The sequence below is a fragment of the Myotis lucifugus genome, unplaced genomic scaffold (assembly GCF_000147115.1).
Source record: "Myotis lucifugus unplaced genomic scaffold, Myoluc2.0 scaffold_3, whole genome shotgun sequence".
NCBI lineage: Eukaryota > Metazoa > Chordata > Mammalia > Chiroptera > Vespertilionidae > Myotis > Myotis lucifugus.
Window position 1 is genome coordinate 25,387,670 of NW_005871051.1, and position 14,439 is coordinate 25,402,108.

General features: G+C 43.2%; 1 protein-coding gene across 1 annotated transcript in view; it reads right to left on the reverse strand.

The window, feature by feature from the left end:
* PID1 (phosphotyrosine interaction domain containing 1) overlaps positions 1-14,261 on the reverse strand; it is a 198,992-nt gene extending 184,731 nt beyond the window's left edge. Inside the window, exon 1 of the mRNA XM_006082614.3 lies at positions 14,224-14,261. Within this exon, the coding sequence (XP_006082676.1) occupies positions 14,224-14,253 (30 nt within the window). The 5' untranslated portion in view covers positions 14,254-14,261. The remainder of the gene's footprint in view (positions 1-14,223) is intronic.
* Between the last annotated feature and the right edge of the window lie 178 nt (positions 14,262-14,439).

The window sequence follows — 14,439 nt, forward strand, 5'->3', positions numbered from 1 at the left end:
CCAACTCCAAAAGGACGGGGATCAAGCAGCTCCTGGGTCTATGCAGCAGGATAAGAGTTTCTTCAGATCACGGTGGTCAGAATGATCGGTTTGGGCTATTTTCAGCCTTTCGTCACCTTGCTCAGGATTCTAACTCCTGAGAAACGTGTCTGATCAATCTGGACATTTAGGACACACATCAACTCCCTAGCTAAAGGAGGACACACTGGATGACAGTCCCCCCTTAAACTGACTGAAGTTATCCCCCGACTGGAGTGGGGGAAGAATAGTCCCCAAAAGCAAAATCAGGGCGCTGTTACGAGAAGATGGGAAATGAAGCTAGGCAGAAAAAACAACACAGATGTCCACTTCTACTTCTACATAAACACTCTTAGCATTCCTACTGACTTGTTTATTTTTTCAACTTCTAGAGACAACTTTGGCAAAAACAACAACTAATGTTATTGCCCAACAGCCTGTGTTACAATGTCCCACATAAAGAACCACATGATAATTTCCAGGGTCTTGAAATTAGGGAACAGTTGGGGGCTCCAGATGAGGTGACATACATGCTTCTATTAGATAATGCAGACTAAGTAACTTGTTATGTTTCCTTTCTTACTTAGGCTGCTAGGAAGCTCAGAGCTAAAAGTTTCAGGCTCAGTTATGTCAGCTATCCTTAGTCTAGGTTCTCGAGCACTGCTAAATGCCTCCCTTCCTGATTCCACTGGTATTTGAAGGTTTTATTTCAGTTTTAGTGTAATGTTTCAATTTTCTATATTTAATTAAAAGAATTTCAAAGCACTTGAATTTTTTTCTTACTAACCAAAGCCAACCTCTTCAGAACTAGATAAGCATCTAATGTATCACTGCATTTTCTGAACTTTTATATTGGCCAGGACCTTTGCATTCAGCACCGTCTCTCCTTGTTTGCTACTTCAGAGTTAACCGTGTGCAGCAAAAACTATTTCAGATGCATTTCTGGTTTTAAAGGTGCTATAGGAAAAAGTCAGATTAGACTAGATGAGAGGAATGAATAGCTAGATTAATAATAGACCTAACTCTGAGTCTGATTATAGGATGCAATAATTTTTAGAATAGTTATCAATAAAATCCATATAAGTTTTACTGAAAGGTCAGATGGAAGAGCAACAGGCAGCTTTCTCAAACCTATAGCTTAGACAGGCTAACTCAGAGGGATGTGGGAAAGCTGGGGAAGCGGGAAGCATTGCTTTGTGCTTTCAGGAACCAAGCAGATTGGTAGAGTGTGGGAGGTCCAACTCATTGTTTGATAGTTCAAGCCACTTTCTGGCGAATTCCATGTACACTTTATGCTAAACATCATCGGAATCCCAAAACTCCTCCAGGACATGGCAGAATTAACTAGCACGGTGGCATTCCTGGCAAGATAAGTGAATGCAGCTACAGATCTGCTCCCAAATTGACCAGGAAACATGGACAAAGTACTTTTGAGTGTTTTGGGGGGAGTGGAAATGGGGATTCTTAAATATAAAGGTGTTGCCACCATTACAGATGTCTTTCAGTTGGGTTTCCTGAAAGAGCATTTGAATGGTTCTTTCAGGCTGATAATCTGTAAGGAAAATTTGAAATCCATTAAATTAAAAAACTACTGTCCACCCTGCAAACGTCCCCTTTTTGGGGAAGTAATCTGTCCCAATGTTTGGCAGTTACAATGCCCCAAATGAGCCGATACCCCAACAATGAGAAATTTCACTTGCCTGGCTTGGGCTATCCAGGAAACAGATCTGCATTTAGAGAAAAATTGGCAAAGCCTCCCACCTCTGCCTAAAAGCCCTCCCAGATGCTCGAGATCAGAAAACAGGAAAGGCAACGGAACTCTGATTCCTGTGCATGTCTTCCCGGCATCCCCCACTCAAGCCACACAAGCTCCGCAAAAAGTGGGGAAAGAAATTGGGTTCCAGGCAGCTAAAGGTGAGTTATGAGAGTTGTGCCTGGACAGCAATGAATGGTACTGAACAAATAAACTTAGTCACACAATTGTTTATCACCTTGGCCTTTAAGAGTCAGGAGACCAAGGATCCGGTCCTGATTCCAACGCTACATGAACTTGGGATTCAGTTCTCCCATCAGCCAAGAGAGGGACCTGGCCTAGACTTTGGTCCCAGACTCAAGTTCCCAGCAGGTTATGTGAATTAGTGAGATGTGCTCTGTAAGGCTGGGATGAGCCGGAAGCCACATCCCATCCCAATGGAACACTGGCTGATCAGTGGTCACTGTGAGAATCCAGGCTCACCGTGCTGAGACCCTCCCATTTTTGGAGATAATCAGCAAGCCCAGATTTTCTTATAAATTCCTTTAATTTTTCAATCTTAAAGACTAATTTGTCAAGTTTTTATATACACTGAAGGGGCCAAAGGAAACATTTTTCTAAGCTAGAGCCAAACCTCAGACCCACAGTCTGTCAACTTAAAGTTCAGGTTCTGTATTGAAGCGCCAGGGACTGGGGGAAGCTCCTTTACAAGGAACAGATTATCCTCTCTCCAACCTGGAAATTCATGGGGTATCAGCATCGTAAAGGCTATGAGAAGTCCTGCAGTAAGCCAGACTCGCTTTGTTCTACCTAGTGTTTCCCAAACTTATTTAAAGACTGAACCCTTTGTGGCAAGACTGACATGAGCAGCTCACTGACTGGTGAACACACTTTGGGAAACACCAAACCTCTCTTAGCCGCCTGGCTCTAAAATGCTGTGCTGCATTTTACCTAGTTTACCCTTGGATCTGAATTGGGGGAGAAACTAGTATTTACTTGTTCCTGACAAAGTGCCAGATACCTTACTAAGCACTTTGCCTTCCTTATCTCAATCGGCAGTCAGGAGCTAAATGCTGTTACCCCCATTTTAAAGTTGAGGAAATACAAATCAGAGGCTGAGGTAACCCCTAAATAATTGACTCAGCCGAAATTTATATCCATGAGTGCCCAACTAAAAACTCCATGGTCTCTCCACTCTTTAGCAGACCGTGTAAACCACAGGGAGCCTCACTTATAGCCTAAAGAAGTGTTCCCATCACCTCCCATTTCCTCAAACTGCCCACCCCTGGGCCTTTGGATATGCTCTATTTTTCTCCACAAAGTTTCCACAGTGCTGGCTGTTGGGGAAGAGCCTTTAGATGAAAGGCTCTTCATCTAAAAACATTGTATTTCCAACAGAGCCAGATAGTCCACCAAAGTGTTCAAAACACTGAGCAGGTATGAGCATCCACCATGCCTTTGCTGGAAGGAACTGGAAGGAAGCATGCATCCATTGCCAACAGCTGCACTGACCATGTGACAGACAGCTAACTTTTGGGGGGCCTGCACACATGCCAGGAGTGTTGTGTGCCTGTGCAACTCCCTCCACCCTGCCATCTCTTCCTTACTTTTTGTCTGCACGTCCTTTACCCCCTCAACTCCCCCATGGCCCCTCTCCCTAGCTTTCTAATCCATCTGCTGTCCCTCACCTCAACCTATTTCATTTCTTTCCTCCACCCCACAAAGCGAACACAGTTAGGAAAAGAGGTTGAGCATCTTACTCCGCCCCTACATGGGAGTAACCACCCATCCTGGTGGCCAGGAGATGTTCAGTTTACAACTGCTGTTCCTGTTCATTGTTAATAGTATCCCCATCACCTCAACAGGACCTTAGATTGGACAATATGCAAATAATCTCCTTATATATTGACTGAACAAGCCTTATACTTCTTGTCCTTTACTTTAAAAGAGATTAAGTCAAATGCCTCAAATTTTCCTCCTTGAGGGGAAAAACATTTTTAAACTAAAGTTATTTTTGTGAATGCTTCTCAATATGCTCTTTACTAAGGTTTAATGGCCATTGGTAAAGTTGTTGAACCCTATCTAAATTTCTGGTGACCATATTCTTTTAATCCTCATCCGAGGATATGTTTTGTTTTGTTGTATTTTATTTTTAGAGAGAGAGGAAGGGAGAAACATTGATGTGAGAGAGAAACACTGATCAGTTGTTTCCCATATGTGCCCTGATCAGGGATTGAACCCAAAACCTAGGTATGTGCCCTGACTGGGAATGGAACCTATCACCTTTTGGTACACGGACTATGCTCCAACAAACTGTGCCACGCCAGCCAGGGCCGGTGGTCATATTTGTAAGTGAGAAAGGGGCTATGCTGAGTGAGAAAGGATCAAAAAGGCACAACTTGAACTCCCACTTCCACCCCCTCCTTCAGTCTGGCTTTCGTCTCTTGCTCAACTAGTAGTTTTGCTAAAATCCTCGGGCAAACTGGAATTGACGAAAAATATCATTTCAAGAGCTAAATGAAATGTTTGAAAAAGAGAGAATGGAACGCTAAGAAAAACAGAGAATATATTATTTACATTCTGGGTTAGAATTTTAATTTCCAGTTAAAGAAAATGAAAGCTACACAGAATTCACAGACGTGAGGGCAGACACTATGTAGTGTTTTAGTTTCCCCAACAGCCAGCACTGTACCTGGCATACGATGAATATTTCACTGACTTTAACAGCTCTATGTAAGTATAGTTGACATATAATAAACTGCATAATTTGAGAGTTTTGACAGATGTAAATCTCATGAAACCATCACCATGATCAAGATGTTGAACATACTCCACACCCCCAAAAGTTTTAAGCCCTTTCAAATCCCTTCCTCCCATTCCAGCCCCAGGCAACTACTACTCTGCTGTCAATCATTTCACATCCCCACCAGCAGCGTCTAAGAATTCCGCTTCCTCCACATCCTCACCAACACTGAGTACAGTCAAAGCCTTTTTAATGGTCGCTATTCTCTAGTTGTCCAGCGGTATCTCATTGTAGTTTTCATTTGCATTTCCCTACTGTCTTATGATGTTGAACAACTTTTCATGTGTTTGCTTCCTAGTCACATACCTCTTTGTTCAAATCATTTGCTCATTTTTAAAAAATAATCAGGTTATCTTATTACTGAGTTTTGAGAGTTCTTCATTTAGCCTAAGTACAAGTCCTATATAATAGATATAAGATTTTCAAAATATTTCCCCCCAGTCTGTGCCTTATCTTTTCATTATCTTACAAATATCTTTAAAAGAGCAGAACTTTTTAATTTTGATGAAGTTCAATTTACCCAATTTCTCTTTTATTGAATGTGTTTTTGTTATTGTTCTAAAAAATATTAGCCCAAACGAAAGAAACTTTTGGGTGTGATGGATCTGAAACTTTTGGGTGTGATGGATCTGTCCATTATCTTGATAGTTTATTTTTAATGTGTTTTTATTGATTTCAGAGAGGAAGGAAAAGAGAGAGAGAGAGAGAGAGAAACATCAATGATGACAGAGAATCATTGATCAGCTGCCTCCTGTACCTTCCCCATCCCCCACTGGGGATCAAACCCACAACCAGGGCATGTGCCCTGACAGGGAATCAAACCTCGACCTCCTGGTTCATAGGTTGATGCTCAACCACTGACCCACGCTGGCAAGGCCATTATCTTGATACTTTACACAGATGTATTCGAAGTCACAGGGATTCTCTGCTGTTTTTGTCTAGAAGTTTTATGGGTTTAGATGTTACATGTATGTCTATGATGCATTTTGAGTGAATGTTTGTATACTGTATAGGTGAGCTGTGGATTGAAATTTTCGGGGTTGTGGTGCTGTTATTTTGCATATGGATATCCAATCATTCTAGCATCATATTGTTGAAAAAGACTATCCTTTCTCCAGCGAACTATCTTTTTTGCATCTTTGTCAAAATCATACGCTTTTGATCAAAAAGCAGAACTCTCAAAAATGTCCTCAAAAAAGTGTTGCTAAAATTTAAAACATGTATACGCTTTGATTCAGCTACTCCAATTTTAGCAGTTCTGTCTAAAGAAATACAAGTACAAGATAAAGCTCAGATCCTTATAACAGTATTATTTATGGGGGGGAGAGAGGGGGACATAGACATGACCAAAATATTCCCATAAAGAGAGAGGACTCAATAAATTACAGTCTAGCTCCACCACAAAATTCTATGTACGTACTAAAAGGAATGATTTGGAGCTACATGTGCTGATCTGATCAGAAGAGAGAGTCTTAAAACCTTTTCATGGATAAAAAAAAAATGCAGAGTGATTATATATATATATATATATATATATATATATATATCCCAAAATGTATACACACACTTTGAATAATTATAAAGGCAGTGTTTATTAACGTATATTTCATTTTTAAACTTGAGCTATCAGTTGTTAAAGTATATATACATTTTTGGGACAGCCTGTATATATTTAATATATAAATATATATAAATATATAAATATATATAAATTTATATATTTATATATTTGCTTGTTTATATATACATATATATATATATATATATATGTATATATAGTGATTATATTATTGAGATATATGAGAAAGCCTAAATATATATCTATACATTTGTATATGTTTGCAAAATCCTGGGGAAAGTTTTGGAAAAATAACACAGACAGATCATATGAGTATCCTTGATGGATAGAATTGAGAATGAGAGAAGGGACAAAGATTATTAACTTCTTTATAGACTTTTAAACTGTCTGATTTGTTACCTTATACCCTAAGCAGATATTATTTTGTATTTTTTAATCAAGTATAAAATAGTAGTCATGACCTCATGTCATGTAACAGATGCACCACTCCATCCATTTCACATCGGTACTACTACTTGGAAAAAATTCTCATTGCTTTTTTTTTTCTTGGATGGTTGGTCCCAGTAGGGAGAATTATATTGGTGAATGGAGGATACTAAAAAGAACTCCATACTGAGCGTTATGGGTTGATTTTTATCCCTTAAAAATGAATACGTACAAGCCTTAGCCCCCAGAATGTGACCTTATTTGGAAAGAGGGTCAATGTGGATGCAATTAATTAAATTAAAATGCGATTCTACTGGAGGAGGGTGGGCCCCAATCTAACATGACTGGTATCTTCATTATAAAAAGGGGAAATTCGGACACACAGGGAGAGTGCCATGAGAAGCCTGGAGTGATGCTGCCACAAGCCAGGGAATGCCAAGGCTGACCAGCAAACCACCAGAGGCTGGGCGGGAGGCATGGAACAGATCCTCCCCCACAGCCTCAGGAGGAACCAACTCTGCCAACACCTTGATACCAGACATCAGCCTCCAAAACTGTGAGGTGTTTGCTTAAAGCCCCGCCCCGCACCCCCCCCACCCCCCCCACCCCCGTCTGTGGTACTTGGTTACAGCAACCCTAGGAAATATGCTGAGCTACCAAGAAGTTAAGTCAAAGCCAACATAGCTACTCACCAGTCCCATGGTCCCAGCCCCTGCTCAGGCCACAGGGACCATCCACAGAAGATTTAGAAAGTAAACAGCAGTTTCCACCACCCCACATGACAGGGGGCGTGTACAGCAGGATGTCACACACACCTACAGCAGGATGTCACACACACCTGAGGAAAAGCCAGCCGTCGTGAGGGGAAGGCATCAAAGCCTGTGGTAGGCAGAAGGGCCTTTGGAAGCTGTGTGTTTATCCTCAGACCCACAATTACAAAGAAACTGAAAGGATTAGGATGGATCTATTCTTGAGGAAGGAAAACAATTAAGGAGTCCCTCTCTCCTGGCACCTCTCTACTCCTCTCCCTTCCCACACACACAGGCCGTATTCACTCCCTCCCAGGAGGAGAGTAAGAAGTAAAACGGCACTTTAAAACGTGAGCCACTCCACCCTAAGAAATGCGACCCAGAAGAGCTGCTCTGTAGTGACCAGGCTCCTCACCCTCGTTGGGACTGCAAACAGCACCTCCATGGCCACTGCATGAAAAAGGGGCGTTTTCATGACAACTCCTTTTTGTCTTACAAGTGAGTTCCAGAATAGGAACGGGTTCTTCATTAAAAGAACTGATACCGTTACCAAGTGAAAATGAAAACAACACAAAATATTCAACCAGATACAAATAATCAACCAGACACACTCGAAGGCTGTCCTGGAGGCGGATCTGAAATGGATTATAAATCAATCTACCCTTTTCATAATTGGGAAGAGCAAACCCCAGCGGCCACCACCCAGAGACCCTGCACAGACTGGCTTGTTTTGAGGATGCACCCCCAGCCCTCCCTTGGTCTCGGCCTGTCTGGAAAAGCATTACTGAGATCTGCTTTACATGACTGGCTCTCACATATCAGCCATATATTTCTTTTTTTTAGACCTTATCCAAGGACATGCTTAGAGAGTGGGAAGGAGAGGGAGAGGGGGAAGAGGAAGGAGAGGGAGAGAGAGAAATATTGATCAGTTGTTTCCCATATTCACCTCAATCAGAGATTGAACCTGCAACCCAGGTATGTGCCCCGATAGGGAATGGAACCCACAACCTTTAGGAGCACAGGGTGACATTCAACCATCTGAGCCACTCCAGCTGGGAACCAGCCATAATTTTAATTAACAAAGTTAACTTTTTCTTGAAGCAGGTATCAACTGTATTTTCCAGAGACCCTCCATTCGCTGCCTTTTCCTAGGATGTTGACCAGTAGCAGATAAGTCAGAGAGAAGCCATAGTTTAGTTGCTCCCTATTGTTTGTTGTTTTTTTTCAAACCCTTGGTAACTAAATTCACACTCAGCATTAAAAAGAGTGCACTACATAAGCACATTCATCGTGTCCCAGCGTATAAACTTTAGGCATACCCAGGCCTCAGAAATACAGAGGACACAGCCAAAAGGCAATATGGTTTCATTAGTGTATTTGTTTCCTAGGGCTGCTCTAATAAATTACCACAGATTGGGTGGCTTTACACAACAAAAATGTATTCTCTCGCAGTTCTGAAGGCTGGACGTCAGAATTAAGATGTTGGTAGGGCTGTGCTCCCGCCAAAGGCTCTGGGGAAGAATACACCCTTCCCTCTTCTCGCTCCTGGCGGTTGCCAGCAATCCTTGGCATTCGTTGGCCTGTGATAGCATAACTCCATGTTCCGGCTCCACCTACAAATGGCCTCCTGTCCTGTGTCTCCTCTGTGTCCTCAAGTCTCTCACTGAATTTAGGGCTCAGCCTAATCCAATATGACCACATCTTAACTCTATTACATTTGAACAGACTCTCTTTCCAAATAAAGCTACATTCACAGGTAATGGGGTTAGGACTTCAACATACCTTTGGGGGGGACTCCAGTCAACCCACCACAATGAGTAAGACGTGGAGACCAGGGTTTGAATCTGAATCTTGGTCCCTTAGTAACCATGTGAGTTATGAAAGCCAATGGTACAAGTAATTAAAAACCCAACTAGTATACAGGCTTTAACAAGCAGAGGAGATGTTATTTGTCTCACTATTGCAACCTCCTTTATCAAAGTGAGACCTGCTTGCCACAAATGAAGGGAGAGGAGGCCCTGGGCCCTAGGGCCTGTTGAAAGAGTCCTCAGGAAGATAAGCAACCCAAGTGCATCTGCATTAACTGAGAGAGCTCGTTGAGACTTCGGCAGCATGGAAATATACCAAAGGCACAAAGCCAGCCTGTGCCTTATCCCTGACACTGTCCTTTCCCAGTTCTTGGACTGAGGGCTTGGACCTGGTGAACACCCTGATGCTTTATCATTGGTAAGCAGCTAAATTGGGATGAAAACTTTTTTTAATTAACATAAAATGATACCAACTAATCCCACTAGTTTCCAAGGAGGTCTGTGAACAAACATCTCTACTATTTCTTCTTGCTCTACTTAAACAAAGCCTCCGTTTAGATGTGTGCTTAAGGGGCTGAGGGAAGCACACTGTAGTCATTGAGGGTTTCTGGACTAGTTTTATTTGCTGACCACTAACGGGTCCCTGAACTGCTGCTATTCCGAGTCAAATAGTCCTGTGGAAGGGCGCCTGAACCCCAGCAGCCTTGGTGCTGTCCAGGGCCACCACTTCCAGGACCCGATTTATAGGACTATTAATTTACATGGTACAATGGAGTCAGTGCTTGGGAAGTGGGGAGGAGAGAGCTAACCTGGAACATCAAAGAAAGTGCAAAAGTTGCCTAACACCACAAGATAACCCAGTAGAGTCAACATTAAGCAATGGGTAAACAAGGGGCAGAGAGTTTTTTTCCAAAGCTAGCATTTTGCAAGTCACTTGGTAGAGATTTTGCTGACAAACTCAGGGAAAGACCCAAATGATAGCATTTCACTTCTGAGAGAAGTAAATTAATGATAACTCCAAGTTGTCTTTACGAACGATAAGGTCCAATGCTTTGTGCTTGCTCAAAGGGATGAAGAAAAACAACAAAATCTAGAATTGATTTAGTGAGAGACCAGTGCCTCTGTACAAGTAGTTATTGCTTATCCCTAAGAAACTGCTCCTGAACTCTCCAACCTCCTCCCTCCCTTTCCCCCATTTTTGGTCTATACGTGGAATGACTGCAGACATGATCCAGCTTGATCACCAGCTTTCAAGGTCTCTAGTTTGAACAAATGCTATGTGTTCCACTTGAAGAGATTCTTAAATGGCACTTGGAATTTCAGTATGACACCGCAGCTTGCATCCCTCAGAGATTTGGGCTATCAAAAAGAAGGTAGCCCTTGGTCAACATAGGAAAGCACCTCTCTGAGCCAACAAGACCACCATGGTGCTAATTCTACTTATTAATAACAACAGCACCAACACAGGACACAGGTAGAGCATCCTGCTTTGTGTTAGCCTTCTGTACTACAGAGAAGTGGTGACGAGGTAAGCTCTGGTCACAAACCTCCTGGTCCCATTGTCAGCCCAGTTCACTTCTAGCTGTCTGACCCTGGCCAAATCATTTAAACTCTCTAGCCTTCAGCTTCTTGACCTATAAAATGGGGGATAAAAGTGGTTATGGGAGGTAAATGAGCTGAGTAATTCAAATAAAACTCCAAAGCACAGGCCACACGCACAGCATGTGCTCCATAAAAGGGAGCCGCTGCCATTATCTCCCTTGCTCCATGTTCCTTTTGTCCATTTGGTCTGCCTAGAAATGTGTCATATCTGCCAAGGTTTTTCTCTCAGTCTGGGGGGCCAGTTCTAATGGTCTCCAGCTGACGATCTGGATGGTTCTTCTATCTCACTTTTCAGGGGGAAAGTGGAAATCCAATTTCCTTATATCTAAGTGAGCTCACACTCTGACATGGATGAGTCTGTCACTTCTTATAGGTCCACCCAGCCCAATAATCAAGACAATCAGAATATTCAGAAAAAATTCAAACTTTAAATACTGAGACCAGAGGTAATCTCATCTATTTTTTTAAATCCATACTTAGCCTTTTTCTATTCAAAAGTGCCCTTTACTTCTCTGAGTAGAGCTTATTTCAATGCTCTCTTTAAAAATGTATAACTTCCCTCAGTCCTTCCAAGAACAAAAGTCTGCTGCTCAGAGGAGAAGGGGGAAGGGAAGAATTCAGATTTCCTTCTGATTTAAAAGTTGGGGTGATCATGTAAACCTTCATATCCCATTTGATCCTATTATATTTTTCATGGCAGAAGCTCGCAGCAAGGGCTTGAGTGGGATGCAGCAGAAGTTTTAACATTCAAGGGAGCAGACGAACTTGCCGCGGTCTGTGTGACTGAATGGGAAATTTCCCAGCTCAGGCCTGCTGGGGTAACAGGTCGCTTTGCCTGGACTGGATTTGGGTCAAACAGCAAATCCTCAAATCAGAAAATACCAGCATGTTTTGTTTGGCAATAAAGTGGGTATTGATCATGATATTCCTACTGGATCAAAGATGCCATCTGTTCAACGCAAATTAGAGGGTGATCATCTAGCCTCAGCAAAGTTCTGCCACACTCCCTGGACCACAGTCCCTTTGCATGGGCCTCATCAAATAGGAGCTAATAAAACCAACTAAGAAAAGATGCCGTTCTTTGCTTCCCATGCCTCTTTTGTTTCTAGGTGTCTGAACAATAAATTGACTCCTTAATCCTAACAGGAAGCTCTGGGAAAGCATCCTTGGAGCATTTTCTTCACTCCAGCTCATCTAAATTAGCATGTTTGCATTAAAAATTAATGACAAAAATTAATGAGGTTACATGAGAAGGTCAAGAAGATTTGTATGGGAAGGGTGGGGCTTCGCTAAAGAGCAGGACTCATCATTTATTTCCCTATGGCCACAGAATCTGGGCAATCTAAGGCATTCAGTCCACAGAGGAATCGGAAACCAACGTTCCTATATGGTGGTGCCTTGAGGGCAAAAAGGGGAAGAAAAAATCCCAGACATCAGAGACCGTGACAAAGATAACCACAAGGAATGTAAATAAAATATTATTACAAGCGGCTCACTCACCACCTCACACTCAGCATCTCCCTCCCCCAGAGTGAGAAGTAAAAACATACAAAGTGTGTGTGTTTTAAAGAAGTGTTGAGCTGCTCTTTGGGAAGAAGCCATGACTATGAAGAAGTTTTTTTTCTCCATGTGGCTCATTTTGATAATCACAAGGCTTGAGACAGTTTTAAGATCCCCTGGCTGGTTACTAATTTAAATTTGGGGAGCATGAGGTTGAGCCCCATATTGATAAGTACCTTCCAGCGGTGACTTGATCTGAAGTCAATGATAAGCCCTGTTTACCTCAGCTTTGGAAGCCCACACCCGGGCCCTCTCAACATGACATCTCAAAATGAAACAAACTCATTGCAAACACAAACTGTAACACACCAAACGCTTGCCAAATGGACATGTGTACATTTCACAGAAGAGCCAAGGGACATTTCCAGCAAGCAACGCTCGTTATGCGGAATGCAAGCCAGAGCTCTCTCCTGCCAAGGGTCCGGGGCACACAGGAGTCCATAAAGGAAACAGGCCGGTAGAAATAACTTCAAGGGACAAAATCTGCCAAAGCACTGACCACTGGGTCATAAGAGCCATCTTAAAGAACTGTGCTCTCAGCTCTCTAAGGATGTCCCAGAGCTCCCCACCTCATCTGATGGGGAACCCTCCACCCTCACCCTTCAGTTACCCCTTCTTTCGAACAGAATCCACACCCCAAACTGAAGGAGAAATTCCAATGCACCACTGGTGTCATTGGTGTCACTGCTGAAATCCATTTACATCACCTTTGGCCAACCATTCAGAACCCAGTGTTGACATTCATTCTCTTACTAAGACAACGAGGGTGTTAGAAGCTGGTCACTCTCCACTCCATTTCTAAGGCTAAAGGTTCCTTTTCTTGGTTAGTCTGTTAGAGACCCTGGGGGGTGGGCCCGATGGCTCCAGTTCTGTTCCTGGGAGCACCACATGTCTCAGGCCAGAGAGGCGTGGACAGGGGCTGTCGGGCATCGCCTCTGTCAACCGCAGTGGTGCAAGCAGGTGACTCCTCAGTGTGAGAACTCACAGACTAATTTCTCCCAGCCTCTGAGGAGCAGTCTGCAGCTTTGTCTTTTCATTGAGAAACCTTCCAAGCCAGCCAGGGCGCCTGGCCTTCACCGTCCTCACTCTTCAGACACACTCCAACGGTGCTATATCTTACCACTTAAACACTTCTTCAAACTTTACTACGGAACAATGTGGCTCTGAGCCTGCCAAAAGTTTAACTGCAGGACTCCGTGCATTTTATCTGGCAGAGCAGCTGCCCTCCCTCTTGAGAATATGTTCGGGCAAAAGGAAGTCATCAAACCTCAAGTCGGGCCGTTCTGGGGTCCCAAGGGTCCCCTCTGACAACGCAGCTCCCTCTCACTGTGACCTCTTTCCCAATTCCAGAGCTTCAGGATCCAAACGAAAGGGGTCTCAGTAGACAGCTGTGGAAAACTTTGATGGGATGACCCGGGACATATTTATTCCTGGCTGGACTTAACTTCTGATTTTCAAATATCTGGGGGAGCTGAGGTTCAGGGGAGATGAAGGGAGAGCGCCAACGAATGAGGAAGAAAAAGGAATAAGTAGCATACCATGACCAAGCCAAACCAAGCTTGATATTTCCAAATTATTGGCAAATGGATGCTTTCACAAATCATTTGTCCTGTCTTTCCTGGAGACAAAAAGAAGAAAAAATGCAAAAATCCTAACCCCAGACCAGTGGAATACAATCTAAAATTGCTGGTCAGAAAGTCCAACCTTATCTATTCCAACAAGCACCCCTAAGCCGAAAGTTGTGATACGTTGCTCAGTATATTGCCCCCTCGCTCCTGCCTGGCACTAGGTTAAGCCCACGGTATCATGCATCTTACATGATATTTTGGGCAAATCCCTGCAAGTGGGCAAAGGCGCCAGCTCGGCTCCTCCGGCCCGCCACCTCCTCCTCCAGGCTGGCCCCTGGCTGCCCAGGTGCCACTTACCTGCAGGCGCTCCGTGGCCGGCTGCCACATCTTCCAGATGAGCAAGACAGACCTAGCCTGTCCTCATGGAGCTCACATTCCAGAGGGAAGACACACGCTGAGCTTATAATTGATTACAGCTGTGATAAGTTATGTGGCATTCTGCGTGTTGTTTTTGTTTTTGTTTTTTTATCTTATGGAGGAGACTGAGGCCCCAGGTCAGGAGTGTTTGTGGGT